The sequence below is a fragment of the Chlorocebus sabaeus genome, chromosome 24 (assembly GCF_047675955.1).
Source record: "Chlorocebus sabaeus isolate Y175 chromosome 24, mChlSab1.0.hap1, whole genome shotgun sequence".
NCBI classification, from domain to species: Eukaryota; Metazoa; Chordata; class Mammalia; order Primates; family Cercopithecidae; genus Chlorocebus; species Chlorocebus sabaeus.
The window spans coordinates 76,624,087-76,647,078 of NC_132927.1; the positions used below are offsets into that span (position 1 = coordinate 76,624,087).

At 43.0% G+C, this 22,992-nt stretch overlaps 1 protein-coding gene across 1 annotated transcript in view; it reads left to right on the plus strand.

Annotated features, from left to right (window-relative positions):
- The window catches only part of YY1 (YY1 transcription factor), a 40,834-nt gene extending 18,520 nt beyond the window's left edge, over positions 1 to 22,314 (plus strand). The window contains exons 2-5 of the mRNA XM_007987835.3: positions 5,111 to 5,273; positions 18,381 to 18,441; positions 20,183 to 20,341; positions 21,139 to 22,314. Of these exons, the coding sequence (XP_007986026.2) occupies positions 5,111 to 5,273; positions 18,381 to 18,441; positions 20,183 to 20,341; positions 21,139 to 21,321 (566 nt within the window). The 3' untranslated portion in view covers positions 21,322 to 22,314. The remainder of the gene's footprint in view (positions 1 to 5,110; positions 5,274 to 18,380; positions 18,442 to 20,182; positions 20,342 to 21,138) is intronic.
- The last annotated feature ends 678 nt before the right edge of the window (positions 22,315 to 22,992 follow it).

The window sequence follows — 22,992 nt, forward strand, 5'->3', positions numbered from 1 at the left end:
ATTTAGCCTGTGATTCCTTTATGCCATGAGTTCAGTCTTCTGTCTCAGCACACTTGAGACATGCCCTCTGGGGTGGACTGCATGTTTGTGTCTCTCCCAGATTCATGTGTTGAAATCTTAACCCTCAGTGTGATGGTATTAGAGGGTAGGTCCTTTGGGGGGTAATTTAGGTCTGAGGGTGGAACCCTAATGCATGGGATTAGTGCCCTATAAAAGAGACCCCAGAGTGCTAGCTCTCTGGTCCTCTCTACACTATGTGAGAAGACAATGTGAAGATGGCTATCTGCAAACCAGGGAGTAGGCCCTCACCAAAAACACCACCATGCTGGCATATTGATCTTGGACTTCTAGCTTCCAAACTGTGGGAAATAAATGTTGCTTAAGCCACCCAATCTATGTTTTTGTTGTAGCAGCCCAAATGGATTAAGACACTTTCATCAATAGTTTATTCAGAGTAGTACTGATTCTCAACATTGCTATCATTCTGTATCAGAAATACGAAATACGGCTCACACCTGTAATCCCAGCACTTTGGTAGGCCAAGGCGGATTGCTTGAGCCCAGGAGTTCAAAACCAGCCTAGGTAACATAGTGAGACCACATCTCTACAAAAAATAAAATCAGCCCAGCCTGTCTGTGGTCCCAGTTACATGGGAGGCTGAGGTGGGAGGATTGCTTGAGCCTTGGAGGTTAAGGCTGCAGTGAGCCATGATTGCTCCACTGCACTCCAGCCTGGGCATCAGAGCGAGACTGTGTCTCGAAAAGAAAAGAAAAAACAACAGAAATATAAAACATGAGGACAAATAGCTCCCTTGGCCACCAAAGTATTTCTGTACCACTTGAAAGTTTTGATATAGAAGTAGATGTGCCCAGGCTAGAGGGATAGGCACGTGAAGGGGGTGTCAGTAGGAGCAGGCAGCCCTGGGAACAGGAATGAAATTAACTAATTTGAGTCCTGCCGGGCACAGTGGCTCACGCCTGTAATCCCAGCACTTTGGGAGGCCGAGGCGGGCGGATCATGAGGTCAGGAGATTGAGACCATCCTGACTAACACGGTGAAACCCCGTTCTACTAAAAAATACAAAAAATTAGCCGGGCGTGGTGGCGGGCGCCTGTAGTCCCAGCTACTCGGGAGGCTGAGGCAGGAGAACGCGTAAACCTGGGAGGCGGAGCTTGCAGTGAGCTGAGATCTGGCCACTGCACTCCAGCGTGGGCGACAGAGCGAGACTCCGTCTCGGGGAAAAAAAAAAAAAGGAATTTGAGTCCTGACTTTGTGACTTAGGGTCAGTAACCACATTTCCTGTCCCTTTTTCTAAATACATCCAGGTATTTTTTTTCCTAGGCCCCACCATCCATCTGTGTGGATAGATAATCTTCGTCTGTGAATAGATAACCTTGGGTATATTATCACTAGTGTTCTTTCTGGTTCCAAACAAGAGGCAGCAGAGCTTAACAGTTAAGCATATAAATCTTAGGGGTAGACTTCATGAGTTTACATCTGCCACTTCCTAGCCAGTTAACCCTGAGCAGGTTACTTAACATCTCTGTGCCTGCACATTCTCCTCAGTAAAATGAAAAAATCTGTGATTCCTTGTAATGATGTATGTTTCCTAGAATGAAGAGTGGTGGAATTAGAGAGGCATTTAAAGTTTACAATTGCATTCAGTGCTTTTCATTGCTGAGAGTTATTGAACTTGATAATGACCACTTGAATCAAATGGAAGCTCCGTGCTATCTTGATCTTCCTCTCATACTCCAGCTTTGCTCTGAGGTCAGAAAGCTGTGTGTTAAAGCAGTTATATGTAGTTTTTGGTGGTTGTAGATTTCGTTTTGGTTTGGTTTTTGGTCTTGATTTTTAACACTGGTGGAAAGGTAATTCAAGGTAAGAGTTGAAGCCAGTTTCACTTCTGAACGATTTTATTTTACTACTTTTGGTGAGACAGACAATTTGTTTGAGAAACAAAAACTTGCAGTTAGCCTTGAAAATTGTGGAGTACCTGTTTCTAATTTAGGCATCAAAGGTAGAAGACGACTTGTTTTTGGCCTTTGGGCACTTCTACTCTACCTTAAGAGGCAAGACCAGCCAGGCACAGTTTCTCACCTGGAATCCCAACGCTTTGGGAAGCCAAGGTAGGTGGATCACGAGGTCAAGAGATTGAGACCATCCTGGCCAACATGGTGAAACCCTGTTTCTACTAAAAATACAAACAATTAGCTGGGCATGATGGTGTGTGCCTGTAGCCCCGGCTAATCAGGAGGTGGAGCCAGGAGAATCGCTTGAACCCGGGAGGCGGAGGTTGCAGTGAGCCGAGATTGCGCCATTGCACTCCAGCCTGGGCGACACAGCGAGACTCCATCTCAAAAAAAAAGAGGCAAGACCAACAAAAATTTAAACTGAAGTGACTGAGTCAGGAAATAATCTAGGAGCTCAAAGAAAAGGTAGGAATCAACACTGGACTGATAAAATCAACACGCCCTCAAATTCTCTGGAATTTGAGCTATACTTTGGAGGGGAGGCTGGGTTGAGAAGAGAGGTGGTAAGAGAGAACAAAACTCACACTTACTGAAAACCTCCTGCCATGCACTTGTGAATTTAACCCATGAGAAAAGCTGGTTAGAATATAGAAGGCATGTGCAAAGGAGAAATAGAAGGTAAGACCAGGTATGTTGTTAAAGTGGGACCAGACAGCATCGGACCCAGAATGCCAGACTGAAATAATTTACAGCAGCATTGAAGGGATTATACCATAGGTGAGAATATCAGCTATATTTTCTGTGGCAATTTATCCTTTGCAGTATCACTAGAGAACATAATTGTGAAAATCAATTAAGAAACTACTACAATCATTTTGGTTTGAGATAATAGGAAATAAGTTGATGGCAGTGGATCAAAGAGAAGACTGGTGTTTTTTGGTTTTGTTTTTTGTTTTTTTTGTGTGTGTATTTTTTTTCTTTTGAAACGGAGTCTTGCTCTGTCGCCCGGGGTGGAGTGCAATGGCGCAATCTTGGCTCACTGCAACCTCCGCCACCCAGGTTTAGGCGATTCTCCTGCCTCAGCCTCCCAAGTAGCTGAGCTTACAGGCGCCCGCCACCACAGCTGGCTAATTTTTGTATTTTCAGTAGAGTTGGGGTTTCATCATGTTGGCCAGGCTGGTCTTGAGCTCCCAAAATGTGGGGATTACAGGCATGAGCCACTGTGCCCTGGCCGAGAGATCTTTTAAAGGGGATCAATAGGATTTGGTGTCTGAGATGTGGAAAATGAATTATATGGGGTCTGAATATATGAATAAATATATATATAAATAATATATATACTTATATATAGAAAATATATATGGTTGTTTTGTTGTTGTTGTTGAGACAGAGTCTCGCTTTGTCACCCAGGCTGGAGTATACTGGCACAATCTCGGCTCAGTGCAAGCTCCGCCTCCCAGGTTCAAGCGATTCTCCTGCCTCAGCCTCCTGAGTAGCTGGGATTACAGGCGCCCGCCACCATGCCCGGCTAATATTTTGTATTTTTAGTAGATACGGGGTTTCATCGTGTTAGCCAGGATGGTCTTGATCTCCTGACCGTGTGAGCCACCGTACCCGGCGCGCCCCCCCGCCTTTTTTTTTTTTTTTTTTTTTTGCAATCTTGCTCTAGACTGAAGTTGCAGTGATGTGGTCATGGCTCACTACAGCCTCGACCTCTTGGGCTCAAGTGATTATCCTGCCTCAGCTTCCCAAGTAGCTGAGACTACAGGCATGCACCCCATGCCTGGCTAATTTTAATTTTTTTGTGGAGACAGGGTCTCTCCCTTTGTTGCCCAGGCCGGTCTCAGAACTTCTGGGCTTAAGTGATCCTCCTGTCTTGACCTCCCAGAGTGCTGGGATTACAGGCATGAGCCACTCACTGCACGTGGCCTATCTTTTGTAACCTGTTGGATTTGAGATGATAGTAAGTCATGCAAGTAGAGATGTTGTACATTTTGAACATATGCTTGTTTATTTTTATTTTTTGTTTTGTTTTTTGAGACAGAATTTCACTCTGTCACCCAGGCTGGAGGGCATTGGCACTATCTCAGTTCACTGCGACCTCTGCCTCCTGCTTCAGGCAATTCTCCTGCCTCAGCCTCCTGAGTAGCTGGGATTACAGGCATGCACCACCATGCCCGGCTAATTTTTGTATTTTTAAGCAGATGGAGTTTTGCTGTGTTGTCCAGGCTGGTCTCAAACTCCTAACTGCAAGCAATTCACCCGCCTCAGCCTTCCAAAGTGCTGGGATTATAGGCATGAACCACTGGTGCTGGGCTGAACATATTTTTATTGAGGGCCAGCTATCTGCAGATTTTGAACAAGGCTCTGTAAATCCATGGGATCAAAACTGACCAACCTTCATGTCCTTACGCAGTTTACAGTCTAGTGGGAAGTTGACAAAAACCACACAGCTATAATTACAAATTGTAGTCAATGGAAATTGCATGAGTAAACACTTTGAGGTTAGGGTAGATGGGCCATGATACAGTTGAGGCGCTAAAGGGCCACAATAGAGGAGTGAAGAGGGAGGAGGCTGGAGAGGTAGCAAGAGACTAGCTAAGAGGTCTATGAAATCAGATTTGAATCAGCACCACAGAATTGGTAGTTGCCAGGAAATGTGTGTGGTGTGAGTAAAAAGCTGAAATCTAGGCTGGGTGTGGTGGCTTATGCCTGTAATATCAGGACTTTAGGAGGCCAAGGCAGGAGGATCGCTTGAGTGCGGGTGTTCCAGACCAGCCTGGGCAACATTGTGAGACCCTGTTTCTATAATAAATAAAAATAATTAGTTGGGTGTGGTGGCACATGCCTGTAGTCCCAGCTACTCAGGAGGCTGAGGTATGGGGATTGCTTGAGCCCAGGAGTTTGAGGTTGAATGAGCCGTGATCGTGATTGGGCCACTGCACTCCAGCTGGGTGACAGTGAGACCCATCCCCTAAAAAAAAAAAAAAAAAAAAAAAAGAAGAAGAAGAAAAAGAAAACAATTGAGCTGGTGGCTATAAATCACCCATTTAAGAAGTTACTGGTGAAAGCAGTTTTTGTAGTTTTTAAAATCTATTTACTCAGCTAAAGATAATCAATCTCATGATGTGTTTCAGATGAAAAAAAAGATATTGACCATGAGACAGTGGTTGAAGAACAGATCATTGGCGAGAACTCACCTCCTGATTATTCAGAATATATGACAGGAAAGAAACTTCCTCCTGGAGGAATACCTGGCATTGACCTCTCAGATCCCAAACAACTGGCAGAATTTGCTAGGTAAGTTATAAGAACTTTACTTTCTTTTAATTATAGAAAGTGCTTGAGTCTTGACAGCTATGTTTTCCTGTGCCTAAGTCAAAATGGTGGTTTGTATTCTTTCTCTAGGGCAATTCCTGAAAACAAAAGCAGTCCGTTTTGGTTTTTTTTGTTTGTTTGTTTTTTTGAGACGGAGCCTCCCTCTGTCACCCAGGCTGGAGTGCATTGGTGCGATCTCGGCTCACTGAAACCTCTGCCTCCCGGGTTCAAGCAATTCTGACAGTCAGTTTTAGTTTTAGTAGTAGCTATGCTATTAATGTAAGTGGCAGCATTTTAGATCCTTGCAGTAAGATGAAGCAAATACCCTTTATTTATAGGCATTGCATGTGAGTAAATAAAATTGCCCGTAATTTGTTTTGGAATGGATATCTTCCACACTGCCTTATGGCTTCTTTGTACACATTTTATTTTTTATTTATTTATTTACTTATTTATTTTTTGAGACGGAGTCTCGCTGTGTCTCCCAGGCTGGAGTGCGGTGGGCGCGATCTCGGCTCACTGCAAACTCCGCCGCCTCCTGGGTTCATGCCATTCTCCTGCCTCAGCGTCCCGAGAACCTGGGACTACAGGCGCCCGCCACCACGCCCGGCTAATTTTTTTGTATTTTTAGTAGAGACAGGGTTTCACCGTGTTCGCCAGGATGGTCTTGATCTCCTGACCTCGTGATCCGCCCGTCTTGGCCTCCCAAAGTGCTGGGATTACAGGCGTGAGCCACCGCGCCCGGCTTATTTTTTATATTTTTGAGGCAAGAGTCTTGCTCTCTTGCCCAGGCTGGAGTGCAATGGTGCAATTTCAGCTCACTGCAACCTCTACCTCCCTGGTTCAAGCGATTCTCCTGCCTTGGCCTCCCAAGTAGCTGGGATTATGGGTGTGTGCCGCCACGCCCAGCCAATTTTTATATGTTTAGTAGAGACAGGGTTTCATCCTGTTGGCCAGTCTGGTCTCGAACTCCTGGTCTCAAGTGATCCGCCTGCTTCCACCTCCCAGAGTGCTAGGATATAGGCGTGAGCCACTATGCCCAGCCCGTAGTACACATTTTACATTTGGGTGTGTTGTATTGGTCTATGCTGCTGGAGACCTGGGTCTGTACTAGATTCATCCAGCTGACCACTGGAAAGGATTTCCTAAATTTGCATTTGTCTTATCATCAGTTAAGCTCCTGGTATGTTAATTTAAGCTGGCATGACAGGAGGAGATGAAGTTATTTATGGCTGGGACATGGCGAGCAGTGGAGACACTCTGAACCCATTGGTTGAGTGTGTTTGTTTTGCCTAAAGTCGGTTGGGTTCTTATAGAAGCCTACTTTTTGTATTACTTTCTAGTACTATTTGGCAGTTTGTACAAGGAGCTGAAAATACCCACAAAGATGTAAACTTTTAAATTAAATGAACTAATAAAATAAACTCTGGAGCAGAAAGCCTAATGCCTTTCTATACCTGAGGTTGAATGGAACCTGGAATAGCTCAGGAAATTTCGGCAAGGACAGGATCAAGAAGAAAGAAATCCTTTTGATCTTGTACATTCTAAGAACAGAGTGAGTTGCATTTTTTTTTTTTTTTCTTTTGAGAGCAGAGTGGTAGAGGTGGAGACCCTTCAGTGTCCTGGCTTCCCTCTTGGCCCTGCGGAAAACAAGGTGGGCAATTCCTGCCACCTGGAGCTCATTTCCCCACTTGCCAAATGGGTATTAAGAATTCCATTGTGATTTGATACATGGGGGTTCTCAACCCTTTATTCTCTCCAGTGAAACTATAGCTATAATTTATAATATATGCATTATTTCTAGTTTATCATGACTTAAAACAGTGAAGGCTCTATCCTTTTGTTAATGACATTCCAGCTTTTATTGACATTCATATTTCAAATACAGTTACGTAAATATTAACTGCCCTTTCCCCAAAAAAAGTAACAAAAATGGAATCTGTAGGGTTCTTAGTCAACTGTGAAGTTTTTGGACAGATTGAGTCAAGTATTATGCCAGTGTTTAATGTTGTCATATGTTCTGTTTTTTTTCTTTTTTGAGAAGGAGTCTTGCTCTGTCGCCCAGGCTAGAGGGCAGTGGCAAGGTCTCGGCTCACTGCAACCTCCACCTCCCGGGTTCAAGCAATTCTGCCTCAGTCTCCCAAGTAGTTGGGATTACAGGCGCCTGCCACCATGCCCGGCTAATTTTTTTGTATTTTTAGTAGAGATGGGGTTTTACCATGTTGACCAGGCTGGTCTCAAACTCCTGACCTCAGATGATCCACCTGCCTTGGCCTCCCAAAGTGCTGGGAGTACAGGCATGAGCCACCATGCCTGACCTGTCGTATGTTATTAACGTTAGTTAGTTAGTTCTTCATTGTGTACTTATTGAGGATGCATATGGAGATGTAACAGGAAAACTATTTGGAAGGGTGGCATTTTAATTTGATTTGGGCCTTGAAGAAAGTAAGAGTTTTTTGATGTTTTTTAAAAACAGAGAGAGAGGTTCTCACTGTGTTACCCAGGCTGGAGTGCAGTAGCATGATGATAGCTCACTGCAGCCTCAAGCAATCCTCCTGCTACACCTCCCAAGTAGCTGGAACTACAGGTGTGTGCCACCATGCTTGGCTAATTCTTAATTTTTTTGTTTTATTTTTTGGTAGAGATGGGGTCTCACTATGTTGCCCAAGCTGGCCTCAAGTGATCCTCCTGCCTCGATCTCTCAAATTGTTGGGATTACAGGTGTGAGCCACTGCACATGGCCCTAGAGTTTTTGTTTGTTCTGTTTTTTGAGACGGATTTTCACTTGTCCCCCAGGCTGGAGTGCAGTGGTGTGATCTCGGCTCACTGCAACCTCCGCCTCCTGGGTTCAAGTGATTCTCCTGCCTTAGCCTCCCTAGTAGCTGGGACTACAGGTACACGCCACCATGCCTGGCTACTTTTTGTATTTTTAATAGAGATGGGGTTTCACCATGTTGGCCAGGCTGGTCTCGAACTCCTGACCTCAAGTGAGCCACTACACCCAGCTGGCCCTAGAGTTTTGATAGAGATGGAAGGTTTCCTGGGAATTCGGGCTCTTCCGGGGAAATGACTGGAGTTGAGATAAACTGGAACCAGATCATTAAGGTCGATGAATCCTGGACCAAGCTGTGCAGACATTTCTCATGTGCAGTGGGCAGCTACTGCAGACTTTGAGCTGGGGAGAAGGAGCTGTGTGAGTAGAGCTTTAACTTGGGAGAAGTCCTTTGCATCTGTCCGTGCAGGCTGGATTCATACAGGCACAGGAAATGAGAGAGGTCAGTTGAACAAGAGTTAATGAAGGCCTGAGTTAGAATTGTGGCAGTCAGATAACAAAGGAATAAATGTGATAGAAATTACAAGAGACCAGCTGGGCTCTGTGGCTCAAGCCTGTAACCTCAACATTTTGGGAAGCTGAGGTGGGATTGCTTGAGGCCAGGAATTTGAGACCAGCCTGGGCAAAATGACGAGACTCCATCTCTAAAAGCTCAGTTTGGTGATGTGCAGCTAGCTACTTGGGAGGCCGAGTGGGAGGATCGTTTGAACCTAGGAGATCACGGCTGCAGTGAGCTCATGCCACTGCACTCCAGCTTGGGTGACAGAGCAAAACTGTCCCTAATAAAGAAAGAAACTGAGCCAGGCACGGTGGCTCACACCTGTAATCCCAGCACTTTGGGAGGCTGAGGTGTGTGGATCGCCTGAGGTCAGGCTTTCGAGAACAGCCTGGCCAATATAGTGAAACCCTGTCTCTACTGAAAATACAAAAAGTTAGCTGGGCTTGATGGCGGGCGCCTGTAATCCCAGCTACTAGGGAGGCTGAGGCAGGAGAATTGCTTGAACCCAGGAGGCGGAGGTTGTGAGCTGAGACCACGCCATCACACTCCAGCCTGGGCAACAAGGGTGAAACTCCTTCCAAAAAAAAAAACAAAAAAACAAAAGAGGGAGAGGGAAGGAAGGAAGGAAAGAAACTACAAAAGATAATGGAAAAGATTTAGAAACAGATTGACTGTGTGCTTGGTGGGGCACGTGGGGTAGGAGTAAGAGCATGCTTACCATTTTCGTGCTTTTAGCCACTGCTCATTAGATGACTCTAGCCCCAGCTTACCTCCTGAAAACCACCTCAAGTCCAACATGGATGTTTTATTATTAACAGCATCTCAAACCAAATACTGACTACTCTGAGCCCCAAACGAGAACACTGAAGCTTTTTTTTTTTGAGATGGAGTCTCATTCTTGTCACCCAGGCTGGAGTGCCAGTGGTATGATCTCGGCTCACTGCAACCTCTGCCACCCAGGTTCAAGTGATCTCATGCCTCAGCCTCCAAAGTAGCTGGGATTACAGGCGCCGCCACCGCACCCGGCTAATTTTTGTATTTTTAGTAAAGATGAGGTTTCACCATCTTGGCCAGGCTGGTCTTGAACTCCTAACCTCGTGATCCATCTGCCTTGGCTTCCCAAAGGGCTGGGATTATAGGTGTGAGCCACCACGCCTGGCCTTTTGAAGCTTTAAATTACAATTGTGATTCTCCTCTGTCCACATGGCTGGGGAGGCCTCAGAATCTTGGCAGGAGGCGAAAGGCATTTCTTACATGGTGGTGGCAAGAGAAAAATGAGGAAGAAGCAAAAGTGGAAACCCCTGATAAACCCATCTCATCTTGTGAGACTTAACTATCATGAGAATAGCATGGGAAAGACTGGTCCCCATGATTCAGTTACCTCGCCCCGGGTCCCACCTACAACATGTGGGAATCCTGGGAGATAGAATTCAAGTTGAGATTTGGGTGAGGACACAGTGAAACCATATCAGAGGGTAAGAGAGCCCAGTGGCAGAGTAAAAGCATCATTCAGACAAGTAGAAGGAGACTCAGGAGGTACTAGAGAGGGGAATAAAACCTTTCGGTTATACATTGTGAAGGAGCCGCAGTGGAGGGCAGAGGCTGAGGGAAAGGTTTTGAAGAGAGAAGGAGTCTATGTGTGGTGAGCAGTAAAGCTGTTAGGTGTTGGTGACCCTTGGCACTGCTTACCCTCCTTGGAGCTTTGGAGCAGCTGATCTAAAAGTTTGTCCCCAGTCTTCTGAACAGAAAATCCAGGGACACATGTTACTGTGGGGAAGGTAATATGGCTACCTTAGACCAACTCCTTAAGAAGGGGACCACCCACAGAGACTGGCACCTGGGTACCAGCTAGCCATCCAAAACACCAACACTGAAGAACCTAAAAGTTTCAGTGAGATAGGCCATCGACTGGAAAGAATAATAGACCTGAATGAGACTTTTCTTCAGTAGCAGAGGATAATTGGAGGCAATAAAACAATGCTTTGAGAGGAAAAATTACTGTAAACATCATAGAGTTCTTGATCCAGCAAAGCTATCAAGTCAGATACAAGAACAAGAGATGAAAATTTTAGAGACCCAAGGATTTATGTTGCATGTACCCTTTCTGAGGAGGTAAGTTGAAGATACAATATAGCAAAATGAGGATGAACATCAGAAGGAAGATTTCCTAGTGCACAACAACCAAGAGGACAGCTGTGCAGCAGGCTAGAAAATGTATTCCATTTAGAATAGAAAGTTGGCTGGCTGTAAGAATTTCTTAAGGAAAAGTCAGTTTCATTCAGTAGTGGGTAGAGTGAGTAAGAAGCCTGGTGGTATGGAAAAGGGTCTTCTGAAAAAGAAAAGGCAATTGGAAACTCCATGAAAAGGGGTGAAGGGGTAGGGCAAAGAAAGCCATAGCCTAAAAAATAGGGCCTAATTTTGACAGTATTGAAAGAGAGAGCTCCTTTGACCTGACTCTGGGAAGATTCTCTCCTTGCAGCTCCTATGTTGTACTTGTAGAGCATTAAGTGTGATCCTAGCACACTATTTTAATATTTGCATAATCACAATATGAATGTAAATAGCATTTCTTTTATTAACCTCTTAAAAGATTTCATTTTTGGGCTGGGTGCGGTGGCTCACGCCTGTAATCCCAGCACTTTGGGAGGCCGAGGCGGGTGGATCACGAGGTCGGGAGATCGAGACCATCCTGGCTAACACGGTGAAACCCCGTCTCTACTAAAAATACAAAAAATTCGCCGGGCGTGGTGGCTCAAGCCTGTAATCCCAGCACTTTGGGAGGCCGAGACGGGCGGATCACGAGGTCAGGAGATCGAGACCATCCTGGCTAACACGGTGAAACCCCGTCTCTACTAAAAATACAAAAAACTAGCCGGGCGAGGTGGCGGGCGCCTGTAGTCCCAGCTACTCCGGAGGCTGAGGCAGGAGAATGGCGTAAACCCGGGAGGCGGAGCTTGCAGTGAGCTGAGATCCGGCCACTGCAGTCCAGCCCGGGCTACAGAGCAAGACTCCGTCTCAAAAAAAAAAAAAAAAAAAAAAATACAAAAAATTAGCCGGGCGAGGTGGCGGGCGCCTGTAGTCCCAGCTACTCAGGAGGCTGAGGCAGGAGAATGGCGTGAACCCGGGAGGCGGAGCTTGCAGTGAGCCGAGATCGCGCCACTGCACTCCAGCCTGGGTGACAGAGCGAGACTCCGTCTCAAAAAAAAAAAAAAAGATTCCATTTTTGTATAGAAGAGAATGAAATCTTGCTCGTCTTGACAGTGTAAAAAGTAAAGTTACAGAGTTTGGGCCCTGTGAGGTGGGTCAAGGGTTGGGCTCCCTCTCATCCATATTCTACATAGTAGCTCTTTTTTTTGAGTCTTGCTCTGTCGCCAGGCTGGAGTGCAAGTGGTACAATCTCGGCTCACTGCAACCTCTCTACCGCCTGGATTCAAACTATTCTCCTGCCTCAGCCTCCCAAATAGCTGGGACTAACAGGCGCACGCTACCACGCCCGACTAATTTTTGTATTTTTAGTAGAGACAGGGTTTCACCATGTTGGCCAGGATGATCTCTATCTCTTGACCTCGTGATCCACCCACCTTGGCCTCCCAAAGTGCTGGGATTACAGGCATGAGCCACTGCACCCGGCCTCTACATAGTAGCTCTTGAAGCTTATGTTCATCTAAACAAATCTCTGTATTTGCACAGTCGTGTTGGTGAGAACTGTTTGCACCTAGGTGCCCTCTTTTGTTAGATCTTCACATTTTGAGGATGTGTGTAACAGTTGAGTGGGATTTTCTGGAGGCTCAGGAATTGATGCTGGGGACTCTGAAAGCAGAAGATACAGAGGCACCAAGAGTTTTAACCTCTTGGGGACCAGACCACATCTTTGCTAAGTACGGCCCATAGAACTTGTCCTGGTGGCCTCTAGTCTTCGCCTCCTGCACTCACAAAGTGGCATTAGAGCTGCAGCTGTTGGCTTAAGGTAGAATGTAAGCTGCTTTTCTGTCTCCTCTGTGCACTGGGGTGATGGGGTGCTGGACTGGACTTGAAACTGTCCAAAGAGTATTTCAGGCTCATGCCACACTCAACCTAGACTGCCTAGTAAATCAGTTACATATGCACGTGGGCAAAATATAAGCAGTAATGACTTTAATTGGAAAATCTGACATTGGGAAGGTGGACAGGCTGTGGATGACTTTTTTTCCTGAAATGTCTGTTCAGTAAATATTTCGAAAGGTGGTCAGTGAGTGGGGTCCAGTGAGTTCTGTTTCCTGTAAAGTGACCACCTTTGTATGTATTTCACTAAATAAAGTTAGACCTTTGAAAACCTTTGGTCTAGAAAGATTAAAATAGAATGGTTAGGCCAGTCCCAAACTGGGTTTTTTTGTTGTCGTTCACTGCTTACCCTGAGACTTTCACAGTATTAACGTATAGATGAAATGTGATAATGGAAATGAAAATATCTCAAAACTCTTCAATATCATCACATGAATATTAATATTTAAGAGATAATTCATTGAACAAACTTTATCTAAGGCAATATTTTCACAAAGAAGGGAGGTGAATCATGCTTGCAAATGGCAGCCGTATTACACAGAAACTTCTGTACCAACAGCACACATCAGAGAGGATGGTTCTGGTCTGGAAGTCAGCTAACCTTGTTTTGTATGGAAGAGGCTTATTTGCATTAAAAAGTCACTGCTCCAAAAATGTTTCATCTCCCTTTCTGGGATATTTGCAGATCTGTTGGTTAGAACTTCAGTTTACACAGTGCTCTGCTGATACTGTGCCAGAAGTTTGGGTTCTGAAGTCCAATCTTTACAACGTTCTTCCCACATATGCCAGAATGAGCTATTATACATCGGGCAATCATGTCATTAGGAGTGTATTCTCTCTCTCTATTTGACAGGAAACTTGAGTCGTTGGGTGCCTGACTCCTCTAGGTAACAGGTACTGCATTGGGGGTGTGTTCCTCCTAGTACCATGCTTTCTCCAGTTTCTCAGTCCTTTATCAAAGTCTGGTTAAGAATGAACTCATTTTTAGCTAGACCCATTTAACACATAGCCAATGGTAACAAGAGCTATCATTTCCCAAGTGCTTAACATACATCTCTTAAGTAAGTAGCATTATACCTTTTTACAGAATAAGAAACCGAGGCTGAGAAGTTACAGTTTGCTCAAGGTCATGAAGCTAGTAGAAGTCAGCTCCAAGTCACACATCCCATACTGCCTCATTCATAATGTCTATGCTGTTGTCATCATTGTCTCCGGGTTCAGAAGGACTCTCTGGGTTCAAAAGTGCTCAGCTGGTGAATGGAAGACTTAAATCTTAGTTACTTCTGAATAGTTGAGGAGGGTGAGAAGATGTTCTCAGTGGTAGTGTATGATTTTTACTCTTTACTTGTAAAATGAAACACTGTTTTAACCTAAGTGTTTTTTTGGAAAATGACCTTTTTCATTGTTGGCATCCAAATAAAATGTAAAAAGTACCAACGTATACTGCTGCATTTGCCACTCTGTGTGAAGGAGGATGATTTGCGAAGGAGCTTAAGAGTAGCTGCATTTAAACCTTCCACTTACTCCTTAAATCCAAGGGTATTTGTCCAAATGCATTTTAAACTCTCATTCTGAAATTAAATATATTTCTAAATACTAGCACACATTTTGAAAATGACATTTAAGAAAAAATAATACCACTTATAATAACAAACGAAGAGTTGGGTAAATGGTACCTGAGACTTTCTCTTTACTTTGGGGGCATATTTGAAAATTTCCATGATAAAATATCTTTTAAAAAATGAAGTTACTAAGAATAACTCTAGGAAAATGTATGGGGGACCGGGTGCCATGGCTCACACCTGTAATCCTAGCACTTTGGGAGGCCGAGGTGGGTGGATCACCTGAGGTCAAGAGTTCCAGACCAGCCTGGCCAATATGGTGAAACCCCGTCTCTACTAAAAATTAAAAAAAAAAAAAAAAAAAAAAGCCAGGCATGGTGGCACACGCCTGTAATTCCAGCTACTCGGGAGGCTGAGGCAGGAGAATCGCTTGAACCTAGGAAGCAGAGGTTGCAGTGAGTCAAGATCGCACCACTTCACTCCAGCCTGGGCAAAAGAGTGAAACTCCATCTCAAAAAAAAAGAAAAAGAAAATGTATGGGAGAGGACCCTTACTAAGCCATATTTACTAAGATTTAATTTGCATATGGTAAAGTCTATTCCCTTTTAGGTATGTATGTACTATTCTGTGAATTTGGACAAACAGTCATGTAGCCATCTTCACAGTCAACACAGAATGTTTCCATGGAGTCCTAGGCGGGTGGATTGCTTGAGCTCAGGAGTTTGAGACTAGCCTGGGCAACATGGCAAAACCAGATCTCTACAAAAACAAAACAAAAATTTTCAAAGAATAAATACTCTTAATTGGGAAGATTGAAACTTAAAATAAATAAATAAATAAAAAAGGCCGGGCGGCAGTGGCTCACGCCTGTAATCCTAGCACTTTGGGAGGCCAAGGCTGGCAGATCACGAGGTTAGGAGATCAAGACCATCCTGGCTAACACGGTAAAACCTTGTCTCTACTAAAAATACAAAAAATTAGCCAGTCGTGGTGGCGGGCACCTGTTATCCCAGCTACTCGGGAGGCTGAGGCAGGAGAATGACCTGAACCCGGGAGGGAGAGCTTGCAGTGAGCCGAGGTCGCCCCATTGCATTCCAGCCTGGGCGACAGAGCGAGACTCCGTCTCAGTCAGTCAATCAGTAATAAAAAAATAATATTTGAGTGGAATAGAAACCTTTCATATCAATCACTGTTGTTTTCCAAACTGATGTAACCTCAAGGTGGCGCAGTGGCACCAAATTTTGTCCTACCTGATTTTGTGAACTCAGACCAAAACTCCAGGATTTATTTGTATTTAAGATAAGAAAGGCTAGTTCAGAGTCCTGTTTACAACAGGCACTTACGAAATACTTGCTCACTGGTGTTACAGGTTGAGCATCCTTTATCCAAAATGCTTAGGAACAGTAACACTTTGGATTTTGGGGTTTTGCATATGCATAATGAGTTATCTTCGGGCTAGGACTCAGGTTTAAACACAAAATTTGAACTTAATTTATGTTTCATTACACCCTATTCACATAGCCTGAAGGCAATTCTATACTTTTATTTTATTTTTTTGAAACAGGGTCTTGTTCTGTCACCGAAGTTGGATTGCAGCCTCAAATTCCTGGGCTGAAAGGATTCTACCTCTTCAGCCTCCCAAGTAGCTGGAACTGTAGGCATATGCCACCACGTCTGGCTAACTTTTTATTTTTTTAGAGACAGGGTGTTGCTTTGTTGCCCAGGCTGTTATACAATATTTTAAATAATTTTGTACATGAAACAAAGTTTTGACTGTGACCCCATCACATGAGTGTGTCATGTTAGCACTCAGTTTCAGATTTTGGATTTTGGATGTTCAAGGATGCTCAATCTATAATCCATTTACAAGAAAGGACAAATATCTACAGGGTTGGGATAGGGGAGGACACTGAATTGAAAATGTTCTCGTAGAATTTAAAATAGCAAATATGTACAGTCTTGAACCAACTCCATGGAGATAAGTGATAGTTACCAGATTTGTTGTTCCTCATATACTCCTCCAGGGCATGGAAAGTTTAACCAATGATTTCATGTGTTCAGGTTACAGATCAGGTAATCCTTTTCCCAGATTGTAAGTGAAGAAGGACATTGTTAGGGCCTTCACAAACTTAAAAGATCACAGAATTAATTTTTTTTTAAGGAGTTTTTTTTTTTTTTTTTTTTTTTTTTGGTAACAAAAGAGTGGTAGTAAATTAGCTCTTGCTTTTAAGGATTCACTTAAGTGGGCTTTTTTTTCCCCCCCCAACTTTGACTTTTTTAAAAATGTCATTAGCTTTTGGCGTATAAGTGGTTTTTGGTTACATGGGTGAATTCTATATTGGTGAATTCTGAGATTTGAGTGCACCCCTCACCAGAGCAGTGTACACTGTATCCAGTATGTAGTCTTTTATCTCACACCATTCTTTCCCCACTCAGTCCGCAAAGTCCATTATATCACTCTGTATGTCTTTGTTATCCTCATAGCTTAGCTCCCACTTATAAGTGAGAACATACCCCATTTGATTTTCCATTCCTGAGTTACTTCACTCAGAATAGTGGCCCCCAGCTAGTTTTTTATAGGTTTTGTTTTTGTTTTTGTTTTTTTTGAGACAGCATTTCATTCTTGCCGCCTAGGCTGGAGTGCAATGGCACGATCTCGGCTCATTGCAACCTCGGCCTCCCTGGCTTAAGCAATTCTCCTCCCTCACCTTCCTGAGTAGCTGGGATTACAGACATCTGCCACCACACTTGGCTATTTTAAATCCAAGACAGAGTCTCGTTCTGTCACCTAGGCTGGAATGCAATGGCATAGTCATGGCTTACTGCAGCCGTGACCTTCTGGGCTCAAGAGATCTTCCTGCCTTTAGCCTCCCAAGTGGTTGGGACTATCGACACACATCACTATGCCTGACTGACTTTGTTTTTTGTTGGTTTGTTTGTTCATTTGTTTTTGATAGAGACAGGGTTTTGTCCATGTTGCCCAGGCTTAATTTTTTTATTTTTTGTAGAGAGAATCTTACTGTGTTTCCTAGGCTGGTCTTGAACTCCTGGACTCAAGCAGTTCTCCCACTGTGGCCTCCCAAAGTGCTGGGATTATAGGCGTGAGCCACCACACCCGGCTGATTTAGTATTCATTAAATATGAACCATCATGGAGGGGTGTGAGATGGGTAAAACTAGGGACAAAAAGAAAATCTGTTTCCGAGATTTAAGTTTATTTTCCAGTTTTTTTAGGAACCCTTAATTTCTCACCCCTCTACCACAAACAGATCTTTAGGGAGTATTTGGAGAGAAAGTTTTGTCAAAAGTCCAAAGCTTGATTCAGTGGCAAAAGCAGGTAGGTAAGTTACCAAACCAGGAGGCTCTCTGGATAGTAATTTCACATAGGGCTCTGCCAGATGGTTACCACATTACCAGGACACTTGGTACAAACGAGAACTTCCAAGCCCCCATCCAGAAGCAGGGTAACGGTGTGAGAGGATGTGGTGTTCCCATCTGTCCACCAGGCCCTAGGAACTCTTTCCCCAAAGTAACTGGTGCTAATGGTTTGTTGTGTGTCCTTCCAGAGATATTTGATATTTAATGTCTATAAATCTTGATTGAAAAGGACTCTTCTGTACCCTTTAAAATGATACATTTTAAAGATCATTTGTGTCAGTACTAATTGGACCCATTTTGTGTATAGAGATGGATATTTTAGGACACTCCTGTGTTTACAGCTCCTTTTTCATAAGGCACTTCATCATTGCAGCAGCTGCTTTTGGATATCTTCCCTTGCCTCTCACGAGGAGATTCGTCTGTGATTGTCTGAGTTGATTTTTTGTGTTTTTTTTTAAGTGTTTGGAGTTAAGAACAGGTATGTGAATCACACAGATCATAGTGCCATTCTAAGCTACACCAGCTTATTAGCTATGAGAATGTAGGCAGCAACTCGATGTTTCTGAGCCTCAGCATCCTTATCTGTAAGATGGGAAGAGTGCTTCACAGTCTTTGGTACTTAGTGAATTCGAGTTGTCTCATTCTTTCTCCTTCATGGAAGTGTATCATTTTAGTTTGGGTGCCTATAAGGAAAGCATTTTAGGGACTATATGATTTATGCCAGTTGAGTCTACCCACTCCTACAAATCTGTCTGTCTCTCTTTTTCTTTTGATAAGAATGAAGCCAAGAAAAATTAAAGAAGATGATGCTCCAAGAACAATAGCTTGCCCTCATAAAGTAAGTAATGCTAGGGGGAGAGTGTTCATTAAACTGTTGATGAAGTTTTAGAGAGTTTATAAGAAATTTGCACTTTTGTTTCTGCTTTTGATAATTTAAATGAAGCAAGGAATTAGAATCTTTGGTTTCTAAATCCAAGAGATGAAGTTTTGTTATTTAGTAAAGCCCACTTAAATTTAAATACTGTTAAATGGGATGACTGCAGGGAGCTGATGCTTGATTACTGTGTTGACTCTACTGTTAGCGTTTCATTTCTTTTTGGATTGTATTAACAAGTCAGTCTTAAGATCCTGGGTTGTGTCTCACCCATTGACCTTTATGGGAATGTAGGCTTGTAACTGAAATTTGGAAATTATTTTGGATGTTGCTAAATTAAGCCAAATAAAGACTTAATAATAATTTTGTGTTACTAGAGAGGCACTTAATTGTTTTCAAATGTAGTTAGTCTTTAAAATGATAACCTGAAAAGTACTTTTGAGGTATTTGTTGGGGGCTGTTTTCAAACTTAATTGGATATAAGACTAACAGAAAAAATCAAGTATCACATAGGTACAGAGAACAAAGTAGGAGAGATTGAGTGGAATAAAGAATGTTAAAAATGAACAATTGGAGCAGGCTACATTTAGCTTCATGGTCTCATCCCTGTAATGACTGTGCACTAGCAGGTCCTTCCTGTTGTTTGCCAGCGTTCTTAATGTGGCGATTTGAAATGTAAACCTCTCTCCATCAGGGCCAAAATAACAAGCATTTGAAAACAGTTAGGCCAGAAGTGCCTGCCATCCTTTTAGCTTCTCTGTATACTTCTTAAGGTTTTCTTTATAATGGACACAATACTTGTACATATTTATGGGGTACCATGTGATGTTTCAATGCATGTATACGTTGTGTACCAGTTAAATTTTTTAAATTTCCATTTTCTAAATGGAAATTCAACCTCTAAGGGTCAAGGCGGAAAAACTGTGGCTTCCCTCTCCCTTCTGCCTGTGAGCTGTCTAGTGACTTGTGCTGTCCTTCTGTCATGCTGTCTTACCATTTCCCCATTCACTCCATTACTGGGCAGCAACTGCAGAAGAAATTGTTAAGGACATGCTTCTCGAGCACCACACATCCATCTGCCTTTCCCGCCCTGCACTGGTATCAGTTTGCCTGCTTCTTCCTTTTCCTAGTGTCTCACAAAATCAATTTCTTCTGTAGTTGCCATTCCTTGGAGACCCTCTTGCTTCTTTCTCTGTCAAGAAGGGGAAAGAGGCAAAGAGAGAAGAGGGAACAGTAGGCGATGGAGAATGACAGTCCATTGTTGCAGCACAGAATATGGGGCCACCAAAGGTAGTGGTGGACTACCGTCATTTTAACTCCATTTGCTTAGCAGTGCTTCTGTTACTTCATTTTGGGGGACATAGTTGGGTGAGGCGGCTGTGGTATAGCTGGAAGCCGGGGTATTGGGTTCTAGTCCCAGTTTGGCTACTACTAGTAGTGTGACCTTGGGCAAGTCTACTTAAAGACATCTCTAAGCCTCAGTTTCCTCATCTGTAAAACTAGGGTTTGCATTAAATGATGACTTTTTCAGCTGTCTGTTTTTTGTCTTAAATGATATTAATGTTCTACCGTAATACTAAGTAAAATTAAAATGGGAGGTTGGGGAGGTGGTTTTGTTTTAATATGTCAGTAAAGGCTGTTAAATGGTTGAATCCTTTCTAACAGTTTGCAATGTGAACCTCTAAGCTGCTTTCTCTGTTTTAAGGGCTGCACAAAGATGTTCAGGGATAACTCGGCCATGAGAAAACATCTGCACACCCACGGTCCCAGAGTCCACGTCTGTGCAGAATGTGGCAAAGCTTTTGTTGAGAGTTCAAAACTAAAACGACACCAACTGGTTCATACTGGAGAGAAGCCCTTTCAGGTAGAGCCAGTTCCCTCTCTTCCCCACGCTGCCTTGCCTGTCTGAACACTGCAAGTGTAGGGTGGTGTGGTGATGAGGCAGGAGGTGCCAGCCCAGAGACTTGGGGTCTTATTACTCCTTAGTGAGAAAGAAAACTCCTGGGGAGTCTCTTGGAAGGGTTGCCGGGGATCTGGACTTCCTTGTCTATAACCTCTGTGGTGCTGGGTACGGAATGTATTGGTGTTGATGGAGTACACTTTATGGCAGGAGGAGAACAGGATTGATCAGGACCATACCTAAAACTCAGTTTCTACTTCATTCATTACAGGATTGAAGTAATTTATTTTTGGTAGTTAATAGTATAATTACTGATTGAAAAAGGTTCTAAAGTTTTGTTGTATGAGTGTAAGTATAGGTAATATTTTGTCTTATTTTTAGCCCATAAATAAGTGAAAGAACTAGCAGTGCAGTTAGTAAATCTAACATGGTTCTTTTTTGACAACTGACACCAGAACCCTTAATCATTTGTATTTTACTGTTGCAAATGTTTACAACAGCACTAGCACTCTAGCCTGCATTTAGGAAGACTTGCCATTTTGCCAAGTGTTTTAAACAGTTCATGAGGGCTATCCTTGGGTTTTCGGGGTTGTCCAACCTGCCTGCTGATTCTAGAATATATCTACAAAGTTCATGCCGGGCAGGAATGAAAAGTGTTTGGTAAAATACATAGGCTGTTCTCTAGCAAAGCAGTGAGCTACTGACTCCCAGGGTCTGGTCAGAGTTGCTGAGTGGGTTGATCTCTGGTCTTTCCTCGACAGTGCACGTTCGAAGGCTGTGGGAAACGCTTTTCACTGGACTTCAATTTGCGCACACATGTGCGAATCCATACCGGAGACAGGCCCTATGTGTGCCCCTTCGATGGTTGTAATAAGAAGTTTGCTCAGTCAACTAACCTGAAATCTCACATCTTAACACATGCTAAGGCCAAAAACAACCAGTGAAAAGAAGAGAGAAGACCCTTCTCGACCACGGGAAGCATCTTCCAGAAGTGTGATTGGGAATAAATATGCCTCTCCTTTGTATATTATTTCTAGGAAGAATTTTAAAAATGAATCCTACACACCTAAGGGACATGTTTTGATAAAGTAGTAAAAATTAAAAAAAAAAAAAACTTTACTAAGATGACATTGCTAAGATGCTCTATCTTGCTCTGTAATCTCGTTTCAAAAACACAGTGTTTTTGTAAAGTGTGGTCCCAACAGGAGGACAATTCATGAACTTCGCATCAAAAGACAATTCTTTATACAACAGTGCTAAAAATGGGACTTCTTTTCACATTCTTATAAATATGAAGCTCACCTGTTGCTTACAATTTTTTTAATTTTGTATTTTCCAAGTGTGCATATTGTACACTTTTTTGGGGATATGCTTAGTAATGCTATGTGTGATTTTTCTGGAGGTTGATAACTTTGCTTGCAGTAGATTTTCTTTAAAAGAATGGGCAGTTACATGCATACTTCAAAAGTATTTTCCTGTAAAAAAAAAAAAAAAGTTATATAGGTTTTGTTTGCTATCTTAATTTTGGTTGTATTCTTTGATGTTAACACATTTTGTATAATTGTATCGTATAGCTGTATTGAATCATGTAGTATCAAATATTAGATGTGATTTAATAGTGTTAATCAATTTAAACCCATTTTAGTCACTTTTTTTTTCCAAAAAATACTGCCAGATGCTGATGTTCAGTGTAATTTCTTTGCCTGTTCAGTTACAGAAAGTGGTGCTCAGTTGTAGAATGTATTGTACCTTTTAACACCTGATGTGTACATCCCATGTAACAGAAAGGGCAACAATAAAATAGCAATCCTAAAGCAAGAATATGGCAGAACAAGATCTGTAAGCACAGTCTTATTTTCTTTTGTTGTCCAGAATACTTATAATTCTTGAGCCTCCCAGAAATTGGAAGCTAAATAAAGCAACTCAAGTTTCCTTTATTTTGCACTCAATTACAGTGATTATTGATGAAAGCGATGCATGGATATTTTAATACTTCTTACATGTCCTGACATCTGAAGGAGAGTAGGTAACAGGCATCCCGAGTTCAGGAACTACCTCAGAACACCCCAGGCCAGGTTGGTCATAGGCTGTGATTTTCGCCCCCGGCAAGTGTGAGTGAAGCATCTACCACTGTGCAGCCTGAGCGCCTGCGCAAGGTAAGGTGCCACCTGGCAGTGGGGCACACAGAGGGAAGACCAGGCCTGTCCACCCTGCTGCCTTCAGAGGCAGCTCCAGCAGGGCCTTGGCTTGTCTGACAGGAAATGCTTGTGGTCACTGGTTATTTGGTTTGAGAGCCCTTGTTCCTCCATCTAGTGGAGTCCTTATTAAATACTAGCAATGTGGCAATTGAGTACCAGTAGCGTAATTTCATGTTTCTAAATGGACACTGGGTGCAAATCAGCAAGGTGATTAGATTATTAGAAAATTGTGCTCAATGAGTACCTCTCACATTGTAACCTCTTAAATGTACAATTACAATGTTGGATCTTACGGTCAAATAACAGACTTGAGAATATTTTATAAACTGCCATGATACAGCAAAATCTCATTTATTCAAAGTGCAAACATACTGTGTCTTTCTGTTTTGTGTATGCTTGACTGCAAGATAAATGACA